General features: G+C 30.1%; 3 protein-coding genes across 5 annotated transcripts; 1 reads left to right on the forward strand and 2 right to left on the reverse strand.

Moving 5' to 3' along the window:
• Positions 1 to 6382: 6382 nt before the first annotated feature.
• On the forward strand, positions 6383 to 9164 carry LOC116777742 (solute carrier family 66 member 3). Of its 3 annotated transcripts, none has more exons than XM_032671441.2 (5): positions 6383 to 6518; positions 6790 to 6958; positions 7052 to 7277; positions 7415 to 7535; positions 8093 to 9164. In XM_032671441.2, the coding sequence occupies exons 2-5, from the start codon at positions 6804 to 6806 to the stop codon at positions 8269 to 8271; spliced, it is 681 nt and encodes a 226-aa protein (XP_032527332.1). In that variant the 5' UTR covers positions 6383 to 6518; positions 6790 to 6803; the 3' UTR covers positions 8272 to 9164. The 3 variants fall into 3 exon arrangements, with proteins under 3 accessions (XP_032527332.1, XP_032527333.1, XP_061382127.1); XM_032671442.2 differs by having other exon boundaries at positions 6383 to 6513; XM_061526143.1 differs by lacking the exon at positions 6383 to 6518 and adding an exon at positions 6525 to 6718.
• A 289-nt stretch (positions 9165 to 9453) lies between these two features.
• LOC116777875 (uncharacterized) lies at positions 9454 to 12803 on the reverse strand. Its single transcript, XM_032671641.2, has one exon. The coding sequence runs from the start codon at positions 12795 to 12797 to the stop codon at positions 9564 to 9566; it is 3234 nt and encodes a 1077-aa protein (XP_032527532.2). The 5' UTR covers positions 12798 to 12803; the 3' UTR covers positions 9454 to 9563.
• On the reverse strand, positions 12755 to 14891 carry LOC116778005 (LETM1 domain-containing protein 1). Its single transcript, XM_032671846.2, has 4 exons — positions 14672 to 14891; positions 14176 to 14538; positions 13806 to 14094; positions 12755 to 13478 (listed from the first exon to the last, which is right to left on the reverse strand). Exons 1-4 carry the CDS (start codon positions 14770 to 14772, stop codon positions 13155 to 13157), a joined length of 1077 nt encoding a protein of 358 aa, XP_032527737.1. The 5' UTR covers positions 14773 to 14891; the 3' UTR covers positions 12755 to 13154.
• Between the last annotated feature and the right edge of the window lie 1044 nt (positions 14892 to 15935).

Here is a 15935-nt window from a genome sequence, read left to right on the forward strand (position 1 = left end):
AAAATGTTTAAATTTATCTATAATATTCATAATTTTCCTCCTTTGGAGTGTACTTACTTTGGAGCGAAACAATTTATAATCCTAACCTATGCCGGTATGACAAGTCTTTGATTTTACACAGATTTGATCATAATTCTAATGACTAATCTATACATACCTTAACATGCATTATTATCACTTCCAAACTTAGTTTGTTTTATGTTTTCAAACAAAATTTTCATGTCTTATCCTTATTATTTTGAATCTGGTAATTATCACATTAAACAGGTACATATGTACGAACACTTCAATTTCATCAAAATGTGCTTTCGTTATACATGTTTTACTGTACCGATTTTTCATTAAATAAATCAATTGATATTCAAATATTATTTGATTTATTTGTATGGTGATTATTGCTAAATCCCGATGGGAGGGATGATGATGGAGGTAAAAATGTGCGTGGTTTCTTATGAAATCATGTTTGCGCAAGGTCCCACGCGAGTTTCAGACTGGGGTCAATAACATAGGGGAGCCAGTCTCCATAATGACGTAAAAACACCCTTAAATATACACACCTGGATCAATTGTATGGGCCAGCTGAGATGAGAGCAACATTGTATTTGCATAGACTGTTGATGTATGAACCATTGATTTCTTTAGATAATAGTTAATATTTTTGATGGAATAGTAAAAATTTTGGTATCCTAAAACTATTGTAACTATTTTATGCATATTGAGCAAAAATCCTCAATTATCAAAACACAAAATTATAAAAAAGAAACACAATTTTTTTGTTTCAAACAAATCTGGCTACAAACAATTAAAAACATCATCATCATCATCATCATCATCATCATCATCATCAGCCTATCGGAGCCTACTGCTAAGCAAAGGCCTCTTCTCTCGTGGAGAAGGTTAGAGTATTAATCACCACGCTTGCTCAAGACGGGTTGGCGATTTCAATCTTATAATTTGAAATTATAAGACCAGGTTTCCTCGCGATGTTTTCTTCACCGTCCGTCAGCGGTGTCTAAATACTCTTAGAAAGTACATATGACTCCGAAAAGATCACATTGGTACTTGCCAGGTTTCGAGTCCGCGCCCTCACGTATTAGAAGCGGGCCTTTAACCTCCAGGCCACCACGACTTAAAACAATTAAAAACAACCTCTTTTTACTAATAGTTATTTAAATATATACCAAATTGGATATGGGATATTTACTCCAGCAAGAGGAAACTAGAAGTTTCAACTAAAGGCACTCGCCTGAGAAGTCAAGTCTTGTAGAAGCGGTTTCCTGGACGGCTATAATTTTTTTTATTTTATAGCAATTAAAGTGAAAAGCTCTGTTACTCATTTTCTAGGTTTATTTTTTTTGTTTTTCTACGAAATTTTTTATGTCTGTTGTTACCTTTATTTCCGATCCCCTACAGTGTCTGCTGAAAAATTGTAGATATTATTACGAATAGTAAAGTATAAAGACAGTGTTTGCGCTTTTTAGTAGCTTTAATACTGTAATCTATACAAATCAACTTCATCCATCGCTGTTACTACTTAGAAATGTTTTGACGTAACATTTTTCTTTGTAACGAAAAAATTGTTCTTTTTATTTTATTACAAAAATATTTCGCAGTGATATCGTTTTCATCTGTTTATGAATGAAAACTTCAGCATATCGCAGTTAGCGTCGATGTTAAAAACTTGTTTCGTACTTAGCGCACAGTTTCAGACTGCTAACTGTAAAGTTTAAATTAATTCAACGAAGCACATATTATCAGAATTTGTTTTTAAACAATTTATACATGAAACATCTTTGACATATGAGTCGTTCAACAGACTTTTTTTGGAATACGTGAATTATAATCAATTCATTAAATATTCGTCTTTTGAAAATTTATAGGACATCACATGTACTAAATTTACCTAATTCTAGTAATATCTTTTTAATGCTTAATGCAACAAATATAATTACGAATATCAAGTTATAATTGAAATCGTATTGATATTATCTAAAGGAATGTCCGGAGATATTTGTATATGTGTTTTAAATTAATTTTCATCAATAGATCCCTCTTAAACCATATTGAATATTTTCCAAAATAACCTTGTCCATAAATTTGAGCTTGCAGTCTCGTCCTCCATGTTCGTTTATATCGTGTATTCAATCTGTATATTATCTATAGAATATGATATTAATTAAATTTAGAAATCCATTTCGTACGACTTTACTCAACGGCATTAAGTAATACGTTATTCACTATTATATACACCGTTAATTGATTTTCTAAGTCTAACCGATATTCTAGTGCAAGTAATAACGTGAGTCGCTTTTAACATATATTTTAGAGTGGTTTTATATCTAACCTATCCATACAAAATGGATGTATACATTTCAAGTATACGAAGTAATATGGACAAAGGAAAGTACATGTCGTTTAATAAACATTATGCTTACTATAAGCTTGCATCGTCACACTACATACGAAGAGTTTAACGTTTCTCATTCAATAACCTGCGCTAACCTAATACTGTACTGTGAGAAGATTTATGAATCACAAATTCGAAACGCCTTGTATGACTACATACTAATGACGATGCTCACTTTATAAATTAATAATTAATTATGATGAAAATTAATTAATTAATTATGATCTCTAGCTATAATGCTAAATACATATTGTACCATGTGATTTGTTATTATATAACAATTTACAATATACCCTTAAATCTTCGAAGTAATTTTGGAGGGGGGAGAGTGATTTTCGGCTATTGTTAAATAAGTATTACATATTGCACTGTGGTATTTATGGCTTCAACTTAAGACAATTATAAATGGGAAAAAATGTTTCGAAGTTTTTTAATTGCAATTAATATTAACGATTGACTAAAAAACAGAAAACTCATAAGTATCCTAAACTTATTCTCCTACTCACCGTCCGAGTTTGAATTAGGGCCTCCGAAACTACTTTTAAATTATTAAACTGGTACGACGTTAGCAATTACATGTAGAACCTTACTAGTTTTTCCCGTCGATGACCCCCTGATGTTGACCAATAACATTTATTGTATAGTTATCTAAAAATTATTGTTTTAAATATTTCTAATTTAATTTTTTTATAGAAAGTACAAAATACTACAAATAGGCTTTTTGAGTTTCCCAAACTATTTTTACTGCGGACTTATTTAATGTTTTTAAATGTATTAAGCAATGCAAGACTGTTGTTCTCCATCTTATAGTTGTTTCCATTCTTAAATTCTACCATAAGTTATTGATATTTTTATACTAACCAGAATATGAGCATGAAAGATAAACTTCTCCCTGAATAATACACATTTTCAAAATTTTGTGAATGTTTATCTCTTATATAAACTATTAACGTAAATAACCTTATATTATTTAACCAAATCTATTGTAATATTTGCTTAATAATACATATTTGGTTGTGGAATACCTACCATAAAATTATTCCTATTTATATTCAAAATTATACAAAAGAATCACAATAATTGTAACATCATTATTTACAAATGCGTCCTAATTAGTACTCTCAAGCTTGAGTTAACATTAACATAAAATATGAACTATCATCATATTAAATTACAAATAATTATAATTATGTTTACCAAAACAATGCCACATCAAAAAGCCGTATTTGAAGTTCAAACATTGTTATTTATTGCATTGCCAAAACACATACTGTATTTTTCGTTTTAATATGAATCAGTTATTAATAATATTTAACCCACGTATCTTATTAAGGTTATGATTACATTGTTATGCAGCAGACTTTTTGACTATTGAATAATGAATAGTTAAAAACGTTAAATTAGTTCGTTTGCATATTTTATTCATTGTTAAATTACTGTGTTACTATTGTATTACAACATACAATCAAATTTACTGCTATTCAAAAAAAAAACCAGCAAATTCTGTCTTTTTTCATAATTATATAATTGATAATTTATTGTATTAGTTCGTGATGATAAACCGGGGATCGTCGTCGTTGATATGCTTGTACGAAAACATAAAAATATTATTTTATGATGCAAATAAATCTATTTGGAGCTGTTTTAATAAAATTTCCGGTAAAAAGGATATCGAACAATAATAGCATTCAGTGATGAACTTGGTGACAGCAAGCGCTCCTTTAAATTGTTCGATTGTCCATATTCCAGTAGTAGAATGATGTGTTCCACTCTTATATAGAAATTCCGAAGAAAATACCTTTTTCTCGTATGTTTTTGTCAGTGATGAATTTCTGAGTACAAGCCGAAAGCCTATTGTATTTCATTACCTATTTACTTTTATACATCCCACGCTAATGTACTAATACTTAAATAAATAAAAATATATAAAAAAGTAAGTTTCATTTGGATATCATTATAAATAGGAATCCAATTTACATGATAACGAAATAGTTGTTTTACCTACCGGTTTTTTATTGTATTCAAATATTTATAATTACTCTCTAATTTAGCTTTGTTTTTACTCACAATAAATTAAACAAAACAATACCTTTCAATTTTCTTGAGGAAAAATTAAAGACCGAAAAATGACGGGACCGTTTATTGTTCAATAGCCAAATTGGTACAGATTTGTTTTTTCCACTTAGTTAGTTTGTTTATTAAAAACAAAAAGGAATACACTTAATATTAATATTTTCGTGACCTATGTTTAAAGCTAAGTTAAACTAAAATTGCTAATCGGCTAATAAAATATCATATTACCATATTGCAAAAAAAGTATCTAAAATTAAATTGGAAATAAAACTGGTAAAGATTATAAAACCTTCAAATAAATCAAAGTGTGATGCGTATATCGTAACGCCCTAGACGTATTTAGTGATGGGATGTACTAGTAAGATGGATGTCGATGTTTTTTTTTTTTTATTAAAAAAAAAATATATTGACCGCAGGTGAATTATTATTGCACTAAGTCTATAATTGATAAAAACTTGATTACATTCAAATAAACTCATATTAGAGTCAGGAACATCTGAATTGTCAATAAAATCTTCATCTGTACCTGTGACAGATGATATTAACGATGAGATCATCAAAAAGTCAATATGGGTGTCGTGACCCCAAGTAGACATAATGACCCCCTTTTTTTAACAACTTTCGACTAGCCTTCAGGTTGAACTTGTAATAAAGCTTGTAATAAATATTATTTGTTGTAAAGGACACAAAAATTTATTATTTCTTACAAATTGCCTTATATTTGGGCCTAAATCAGCATAATAGCATTATACTAGTAATGGTAGGATGGTAGTTAAAGGACCTGGTGTACATTTTCTTCTGATATTTCTTCCAGAGCATTGAAGAATAATAAGGCGTTGTAATAATATTGTGAAGAATAATAAGGGGTTCACTTTTGTCCACCGGCAGTTTGATACAGGATTGTGACGTATTGTCAGGCCAAATTTTACCCACTCTGAGGTTTCCGTTTGACCTCTTTTCATTTTAAAAGATAACTTGACTCCGACCACTTACGCACTCCATAACTAAACAACTCTCTAATTTTCATGTTTATAATATAATATTAATGAGATCTAGATTTATGCTGTGAGTATCGATAATGATAAAAATTAATCGTATAATGTGACATCCCTAGTCATGGTGTACTGACAGATGTAAACGTCGTATAAGTAACTGTCACCCTTACCATGCTCATTGTATAGTGATGTGCATACATACACATGTACACACTTTAAAACAAATAGGTTTGATAAAAGTATTTTTATTACTTTTAACAGTCTAAACAAAATTGTAATACAATTAGACCTTACAAATAGTTTTAATCCATAAAGTATTAAATCATTAAGTCCATACCTCATACTATTTTCATTTTAAATATAATAAGTGTTGTTCTGTACGACAAGTGCAAAATGTTTAGTGATGATTCTGTTGAAGTGATTTAAATACAGTTATAAAATGAAACCTTTGTAATAGAAATTTAATACATCGTATTTAAAATAAAAAAATCATATTTTAAGTATTCTATATAATATTTTAAAAATTAATTCATGAGAAATAAAAAGGTTGTCAATTGTATGCCTATATTGCAGGAAAAGAAAATTTGTCAAATAATACAATTTATTTTAGACAATCCGCATATTTTACTTATAATAAACACAAATTACTTATAAACAAAATACTACCAATAAAATTATATTTAATAAAATTTTATTTCAGAAATTGAAACACAATAGAAAAATCTGCGCTTACTTTGTGATTTTTTTTACATTTTAATTTTAATTATTGTTGTCTCATTGTTTTTCCTGCGACCTGTTTATATCAAAACGAACTTCTGAAAATTGGTGGTTATCGCTAAGCCATAGACATTTTTAAATCAAACTAACGGTTTTTTGAGATTCTTAATGTAATCACTATTTATTGTTACAAATGTCAATGCCATGGTTATGACACAACATGTGCTGAATTTGAAGTACTATTTAAATGCTTTTCAAATTCCAGCACAATTTCGGAAATATGCCATAAAATAAAAAAAACGCTTTGAAATATAAAAAATAGTTGAGTAAGAGTAGATACTTTAAAACTTTCCTGCAATAATATATAAACGGCATTAAAGAAAATAAATTCCTTTGTTTTTCTAACTTCTTATGTGAAAATGGATTGTGAATGTGCTAACCTCCACGTCAAATTGAAATTTGATTGGGCCACGTCCAACTCCCCTGCCAACAATTATTTAAAACGCTTCCTTTCCTGATCATTTGTGTAACTGTGTTTACGACACTGTATGTCAATCTCAATATAACCTCCACTATAACCGGTATTTTTTATTTTAGGTAGACAAACCACAATGGATTCTAACTTTGTACAATTGTTTGCTAATTCTTTAAGTACTATAACAATAGCATCATGTTTATTTTTAAAAGTCCCTCAAATAATGCACATAAAAAAGAAACAGTCTGGGGAAGGTATATACATACAAGCAATGTTAATGGAAATTATTGGGTAAGTTAATATTGTTAAGTTTCACGTTTCTAAGAGAATGATTTGCAAAATGATGGGTCTCATGTTAACACTGTTGAATAAAAATATTTTCAGGTTTTCCATAGTGACTCTCTATAACTTTACCAGTAAGTATAGTGTAATGACTTATCTGGAGTACCCAATAATATTGATGCAAGTTTATATAATGCTCTATTATGTATTAAAATTTAATGGCATCATATCAAAACCTTTTGTGTCTCTTGGAGCATTGGTGTATTTTGCTGCAGTAATTGGATTTGGTCTTGAAATCTTACCAAAAGAAATGCTTTCGTATTCTATTGTAAGTTCCATTTCCATTTTGTTTTTAATTCTTCTAATATTTTTTTGTTTTGTTATGCTTAGTGTAATTACTAATTATAATTATGTTAATCTAAAACATTCACATATTGTAATAAAAATTGCACAATAATTTTTCAGCCCTTCTGTACACCTATAAATGGGTTTGCTAAAATTACTTACATGTATGGCATAATAAAATCTGCTAATGCAAATGCTGTTTCAACTACTACGTGGATAATATCAGTCTTAACTAATGTGGGTAGGTAAATTATATTTATATTTCTTACTAAAACTTATATAACACATGTTGCATTTAAATTTTCAAATAAACATTTATTAATATTAGTGAGCAAAGTGCTAACTACAGTTGAATGAAAGAGTGGATATGCATTTCTCAATAACCAAAATAACAGTTTTACATATAGTAAAAAAAAAACAAATAATTATGTAGTTTTACAAATTACATATGTAGTTTGAATTAAAACAAAAAAAATGTTGGTAATGTGTCTAATTATTGTTCGATTTTTGTTATTAATAATATTGTTCTTAAAAATATTTTCAGACATAAAAATGAAATCAAACATTTTTTGGATAAACTAATTAAAATAATGACAGATTAAATTTAATTTAATAGAATATATCTATGTGTAACTCGTTTTTTTTACATCATTTATATAGAATTTTTCTTGTTAGCTTTAGAATTAACTAACACAGGTATTGTGATAGACAACAAATTTTAGTATTTGTTTCTTGGTAGTATTTGTTTTTTAGTGTTTGTTTCTTGGTACTAAATTGCATTATCATTTTCTATTCTAGCCCGCTTGTTCACGGTGTATGTTGACTCAGCAGACGTCAAGTTGATGATCAATTTCCTTGTTTCTACTGTGCTGAGTTTTGGAGTACTATCAACTGCTCTGTACTACAAATCTGGTGCTAGCAATGTTGATACAAAAAAGGATATTAAGAAAAGTAACAGCCATCAACATAAGGATTAACAATTACTATTACTTAGAATCTACTTCGAATAACACTTGCAATTGCACAACTTTTAATTCTTAATATAAATATAATGGTGCCATGCCACTTAACAGATGTGATGTGAGGAAGTTTCATACAAAATGCTTAAATTTTTAAATATTTGTAATCATATAGGGCTTTTATATGCTAGCGTCTAGGTCGTACTTAGTACTTGCTGCTGTATCTTCTTTAAAATGAAATACAAGTTAGAATAATTCAAACATTTTTACAGAATGTAATATCACAAACCATTAAAGTACAAATTTTTAAATATACAGTTTTATTATTATGAAATATATAATTAAGGAAGAACATGTATCTTTTTTTGAGATATAAGTTGTTGCGGGAATGGTAATAGACGTCACACAGCATTAACATGAAATAGTGCAAGTTTGATGTGAACTAAAAAAGAATGAAGTGTTCCAATTGAAATATATATTGCAGAAATTAAAACGACAAATTCGATTACACAATGAAGACTTTAATTGCTGGTTTTCCAACAATTTAAATATCAAATTGCTATAGTAAACTCATGCTCATTGAATAGTGGGACATTTGCATCTATAGAGATAGTTTTCCTTAATTCTATACTTCATAATTAATGTGATTTTATACTCAAGTTTATATTGATGCATCTGTTTTTGATATTAATTATATACATGAAGTCGCGTACCTAGTCAATTCAAATGAATCATCTTGTGAGATCTGATTATATAATTGTGAATAGTGTTTAAGGCTTGATTGAATATTCTATTGTAATATTAATATTATTATATTGTTACATATACAGTGCCATGTATGGCTGTTGACAAATAGTTGTTACATTGTAACTTATATATTATAATCTCTATTAAACATTATCATCTGAAAAGCATTTATATTTAAAATTATATTATATTATAACTATATTACTTCTATTATAAATGACATTATCTCATTTTAATTTCAGATTTCAGTGTTGTTAAACATCAAATACTTATTTAAACAATACAAATTAATGCCTACTAAATAATCAGAAAGTAACTTTATATTAATTAAAATAATCTAATGTTAAATATTTATATTAATCATAGAATTTGTTTTTTATATATTATTAAGAAAAATAGGTTTCACTAAATGCCTATTTTAAGGAATGTATAAAATTCTATTACTATGGCTTTTTCAGATATTGTGAAGAAAAAAGTGATTGCTGTGACTATTCATTTTAGTAACTGTGTTAATATATAGGATTTTTTTGGTAAATTATGTGTCTTAAACTTACATCTAGTATTTAATCATCGCTCTTTAATTCCTGAAATTTTTCCAACACCTTATGTGCCGGTGATTTTTTGAGAAACGTTGAAGACTTTATGGTCAGTAGATTTGATTCATTTTTGGCTTTCTTAAAGCGGCAGTTTTTAATCCTTTTATTATCTTTAGATAAATTAGCGATCTTACGTACATAGGAGGGGGAACCTAACACTTTTGCAAGTGAGTCTAAAGACGAGGTTGAAGATAGTTTTGTTCGGGTGGTAAGGGAGCCATGGCGGGGAGAACTAACGTAGGAAGGTTCATATCTATAAATTTTATGAAAAAATTCTATGCCAGAATTTTTTACCTCAGGTAAAGTAGGTAAACCCTCGGGATCGCTAGAAGTGAATTCTTCTAGTGCATTATTTCCTTCTAACATGTTATCTGGTTCCTGTACTCCAAAACTTGCTTTACTAGCCAACCGCTTACCTCTGCGCCTTGCTTTCGTCTTAGCTAGATTAACCTCACTTTGCGATCCAAGTAAGTGCATGTTTTGTTCGAAATATTGACAAACCACTTCCGCCTCCTCTTCGGGGGAAAGATGGGCGTCTCTAAAAAATCCATAACCATTACGAAGGTCGTGATATCCTTCTATTATAAGCCAGGCCAAAGTAAATATTACTAAAGACAGTGTAGTGCAAATTGCAATCACAGTTAACGTGTCGGGGCTCAAACTTTTATATTGTATTTTTCCTAAAACGCCGAACGTAACGATGTTCCTTGTGCGTCTATTACTATGTGCTCTACAAGTATAATATCCCCTAAGGTCTTTTTCAGCTGTTACCAACAAACGTAAAACTCTTCCATCATCTACGGAACGTGCATTTTTACTTTTTATGATTTTTATTTGGGTATCCCAATAAAGCCAATAGGCTGAATGTGGTAAACTTGCTGTTCGGGCATGTAGACATGTTAAATTGAACTGGTTTGATTCACCCCATTCGGTTTCATGATATGATCCTGAAATACTAGCAGTTCTTGAAGAGAGTTGAATTAGGTCGTTTTTGGTCCGCTCCATACTGAAATCGTGTAAATCTAACAAATTATTATTTAAACTTACTGAGGCTGCTATTCCCGTAAAAGGTGTAAAATCTTCTGATATAGAATTTTTTATATCAAGCGGTACGCCGCCAATAAAAAATTCATCATTGCATATTACAATCTTGTTATTGTTTATGAAACTGTGATTATAATTTTGGCCCTGAAGTACATGTTTGTTATTGATACGTGATTTTCCAATTTTTTTTGTTTCTTCTATCAAAAGTACGTGAAGACGTTCTCCTGCGTTTATTGATACTACAATAGTATTGGTTTCTCTTTTTTTACTTATAACTATATCCATCCATTGATCAGGTAAAAATTCAGTTGAACTAATTGCTTCCGACTTGAATTCCTTTCGAGCAAATTTTATTTTTAATCTCATATTTTGTAAAATTACATACAACCAGTTATCGTTTATGTTATTTGGAAGTAAAATTATTGTACCACTTTCTTTTTCAGATTTAATTGTCAATTCAATTTGCCATTCATCTTGTTCCTTAAAACAAGGCAAACGTAAATATTGATCGTTTTGTATTAGTAAATAAGCTTCTTCAGGGCTAGCTTTTTCATAGGCCATGTTAGACGTTGAAATAGGATAGAAATCTGATTGACTCATTCGCTGTTCCCGTTCAATAATGGTATGTAATGGAATAAAATTAAGCATAACTTCATGAATTTCGCCATGAAACTTTTCTCCAATAAAAATATTCATTTTGTCATTTTCTAATTCAGGATTGCAAGGAAACCAGTTCTGCATTGATATTTGGGCGTCATTTAATCTTATGATAGCTACTTGGCTCGTAACAGACATTAAGATTGAATGCCATGTTGCAGGCTCGATTGCTGTTGTTGAACACATACGAGGTAAACTGCAAGATTTGGACAAACCGCTAGCGTCTAGACAAACATGCCACTTCTGCAAACTTAATCGAACACTTGGATTTTGAGCACTTCCACGTCGAACAATGATTCCGTGGGGAGAAAGTGCCATAAAACGGATATAAAAATGAAAGAAGGTTGATCTTTTGCGTGGGAAATTATAGTGCATATAAGAGTCACCATTAAGTAAAGAAATAGTGTGTGTAAAAACTTCACAAGGCGCTAAATGACATGTCCCAACGTCAGATTTTGGTCCCACACAATCGGTACCATTGCCCGAAGGTATTGGTCTTGTACAGGATCTAGTTCTTGAACGTCTGCCAGCGCCACATGTTTGAGAACACGGCCCCCATGGTCCCCAACCAGACCAGCCTCCATCCAAAACGCATTCTGTGTTATAGTAAACATCTAATTCGTCATACTGTCCTCTACAATGTGTTCCCCAATTTATAGCAGAAAGTGCTAGTTGCTTCTCGACACAAGCCCTTTTCCTACGACGAACTCCATAGCCACATTTCTCTGAACTTTCAGTCCAGGCACCCCATTCGCTCCAACTGCCACTTTGCTCAACGTATTGACCGTCGATCGCACATTGATCTCCTTCACATTGTTCGTATTGCAGTGGCGTTCCTGGACAAATCAAATGCGATAGAGAGGGGGGCGGTGTATCACAGCGTCTCATTCTCCAACGAGTACCTTTACCGCAGCGAGCGCCACAAGACGACCACGAACCCCAAGCGCCCCAGTCACCCGCAATAGGGCATCCAATGTCATGCTTTACGCATTGAAGTGCATTCCACACGGTTTCTGAATTTATTTGCCAAGTATTTTCAATTGCTAATGTAGCATCAACAGCTTCAAAAGGACATTCCATCTGCAGACATCTTTCCATTAATAAAGGAACCGCTTCTAGTTGATGTAATGCTTCTTCTCTAGCAGGGTCCCCCTCAACGATATTGCGGAAATCCTTGACAGAACAATTCGTTAAGTAACAAGATTCCAACTGTTCATCAAAACCTCTACAAGGCATACCATCTTTTGAAGGTGTTGGATTGTTGCATGTTCTTAATCTTTTACGGTGACCAACGCTATCACAGGCGCCATAACATTTAGACCATGGTGCCCAAGGGGACCATCCACCATCAATTGGACAGTCGGAATCTGTTATAATACCCAAATCACATTCCAAACGCCAGGAAGCCTCAAGTCTTTTAGTAAAGGGTTTTTTGGTTTCAGATAAAATAAATAAAATTAACAAAATTATAGCACTTTTATTCTGCTGTTGCGTTAGCATTTTATTGACAGAACTGACAATATTGTATCATTACGAAGTTTAGATATTAAAGAAAAGAAATGACAACCTTATTGGTTGTCTTCTAAATATTAATGCAAAAATAATATTCAATATTATAATGTCACTTTTATTATGTACATATTTGAAATAAATTACATTCCAGTAACAAAACATTATATATCTTTTATAGTAATAAAAATGTGCAGAAAGTCTTTAAAAAAGAAATAGAACTAACAGGAACAAACATTAACAATAACAACTTAAAATTTGTGTCTTAAAATACAGAAGAGAAAATTAACAAGATTTACAAAATGTGTATTAGTATAAAATTTTCATGGTATATAATAAAACAATTACCTAATATATAAGAACCCAGTTCATAGGATGGTTATATGCAAAAAATATAGGGCAATGAAGAAGTAACGAAAATGAACTAGAGTCAATGTGTTGGGACAACTCCAACCACTGTTTTAACCAATTTTTCATATCTTGATTTGTAAGATGGCTGCTATTCAAACCACGTATTTGGCATGCATTTCTTAATACCTCTGTGCCTAAAATTTCTATACCACCTTCTCTGATTATAGCTTTATCCATTTGTAATAATATAAAAGCTCTATATTTGAGCTTATTTCTTCTAAAAAAACTTTTCCGACAACCATGCATCTTAAGTAAGTGGCCCTGTAAAAGAAATTACCTACTGTTTTAATTTTTTACTTATTGTTAGGTAAGAGATATGAAGGGATGAGAAATTTCATCAGACTTTTATATCTTTATTTACCAGACACCAATTGATACATAACATACAACAAGTATTGTATAATAAAACATTGATTAACTAGGAACCATACAAATCAAATCAGTTTTTTAAAACACTTTTAGGTATAATACATGATAGAGGATTTTAATTTGAAATTAAAGAATTTCTTCCTTAGGTCATAAATATCAGTGTCTAGTAATATCAACCAGTGTTCACTAAAATCAGTTTCAGTAGTATTTAGTATTTACCATATGAGAGTATGAGAGACTTGACAAATTATATGGTTCTCTACTAAATAGCTCCTTGCATGATATAACTTCTTGAACTGTTGGGTGAACACCAGAACCTAAACGACCAAGAACATGTTTCCAGCGTTCCGTTAATTCACCAACAGGCAGGGTGTCAACCTTGGCTTGAAGGGATCGAAAAACTGGTTTATTATGTTTAAGACGATCCTTTAAGTCTTGCACTGAAAATTCAGCTCTTTGTTGTATTGACCAAAAATGTGAACACAATAAAGTTTTTGGTTTCAAAAATCTGAAATATATAATGTTCATAATAAATTTACAATCAGAGATAATAACAATAGCAATAAAAAACAAATAACAATTTACTCACGCTAAGGGAAATATGATATAATTTCCAAACGGTATTGCTGATAATATTAAAACTGGAGCTATTCTCCACATGTCTGAAGGCATTTTTTGGTAGAGTTCTATTTCTTGACGAGACATATTCGAAAAGCCACCATTTTTGGTTATTTTAATTCTTAGTGAAATATATGTTTTAAGATCTTTTAAGAAGTCTTTAATTCCTACACTAAAAACTCTGTACATTCGCACTGCAGCAGGAAATCTATCTTCTAGTACCTTTGTATAGTTTTTAACATAATTAATATATTTTTGTACAATATAAGTCCGAAACTTTTCTTCCTCTTTTTTCATAGTATTGCTATGTTTTGTACGTTGGAATTGAATAGATCTGAAAAAGATTAATTCTCAATCTCAGTTGTTTGGTATAAAATGTATATAATTAATGAAGTAATACTTATACTTCCTTTTAATGGGAATTTCACGATTATTTCGAATAGTGAATAGTTTAAAAAAGAAATTACCTGTTACCGTATATCTGTGGGAAATTGTACCCTAAAGGCAAACAATAACGACTGGAAAGTTTCATCAACCTTGAAAGTGCTTTATTTTGAGAAAAATACATTATAGTAAATTATATTATTTTATTAAGTAATAATTTAAGAATCCATTTCTTTATATAATACACAAATAGACTTATTATGAAAATACTAAGAATTAAGTAGTATATTTCAAAATGAGTTTGACATTGGCATTTGGCAGTAAATATTCTTCAGTTGTCTCTGTATGATATTTAAGACACAAAATACAAAAGACATGGCTGTATGGGCTTTGTTCTCTTTGCCTGTTCTGAATGGAACGAATTTATCAAGAAAAAAAAATGTCTCTGTATGTTCTTTATGGGATAAACAGTTTAAAAAAAAAAATATAATAGAGAAAAGATCATTGCATATTATGCATATACATTTTATTTTAAAATTTTTATACGCTTTTAGTATAATTAATATAATTTTGGAAGCTCATTTTACACAATTAATATTCTATAAATCCTAGCTTCGACCGACTTCATTAATGATACGATGTAACAATTTATTAATTCATCTCGACATGCTTAATATAATTAAGAGTATTATAAAACCTTAATATTATCATTATCGACTTTTTGAAGCTGATAGTCTCGCTCACAAAAATATAAGTGTACTATCAAAAAATCCACATATCGCAAATGTAATAATGGAACATACTGTAAAGTCTTGATGTTAACTCCCAGACATAAAAAAATTGTAACTTATCATTTTCTTTCAGCCACCCGCGTATATGTTTACCGATTTTCGTTAAAACAACAATAAAAATAAAAATATACTTAATATATATATGAGTTTTATAATTTTTGTTCAAGAAAATTCAGACCCTAGATTACTACCTATATATCAGTTTTTTTTGTCATTAAAAATTGGTCAAAGTTAAAGTGCTGATCAGTTACAAGCGCTTGAAATTAGAGGATTTGTTATCTGCTATTTCCGTAATTGGTATTTTAACGAAACAAACCAAATTATGTCAAAATATTGCTCCATGTCCATATCACATATATTTTATCACAATTATCACTAATAACAGGTGATTCTTATTATTTCTACAACCCTTAATATATTAGCAATATCGTTATCAATATTATTGAATTTATGTAAAACATAAAAATAGAGGTCCATAATTAAATGGTGAACATAATAAAGTGCTTTGTGAAATAAAGGATATTAAGCACTTTTTACAAAAGTTAACTAACACTAC

Source organism: Danaus plexippus, chromosome Z (assembly GCF_018135715.1).
Source record: "Danaus plexippus chromosome Z, MEX_DaPlex, whole genome shotgun sequence".
NCBI classification, from domain to species: domain Eukaryota; kingdom Metazoa; phylum Arthropoda; class Insecta; order Lepidoptera; family Nymphalidae; genus Danaus; species Danaus plexippus.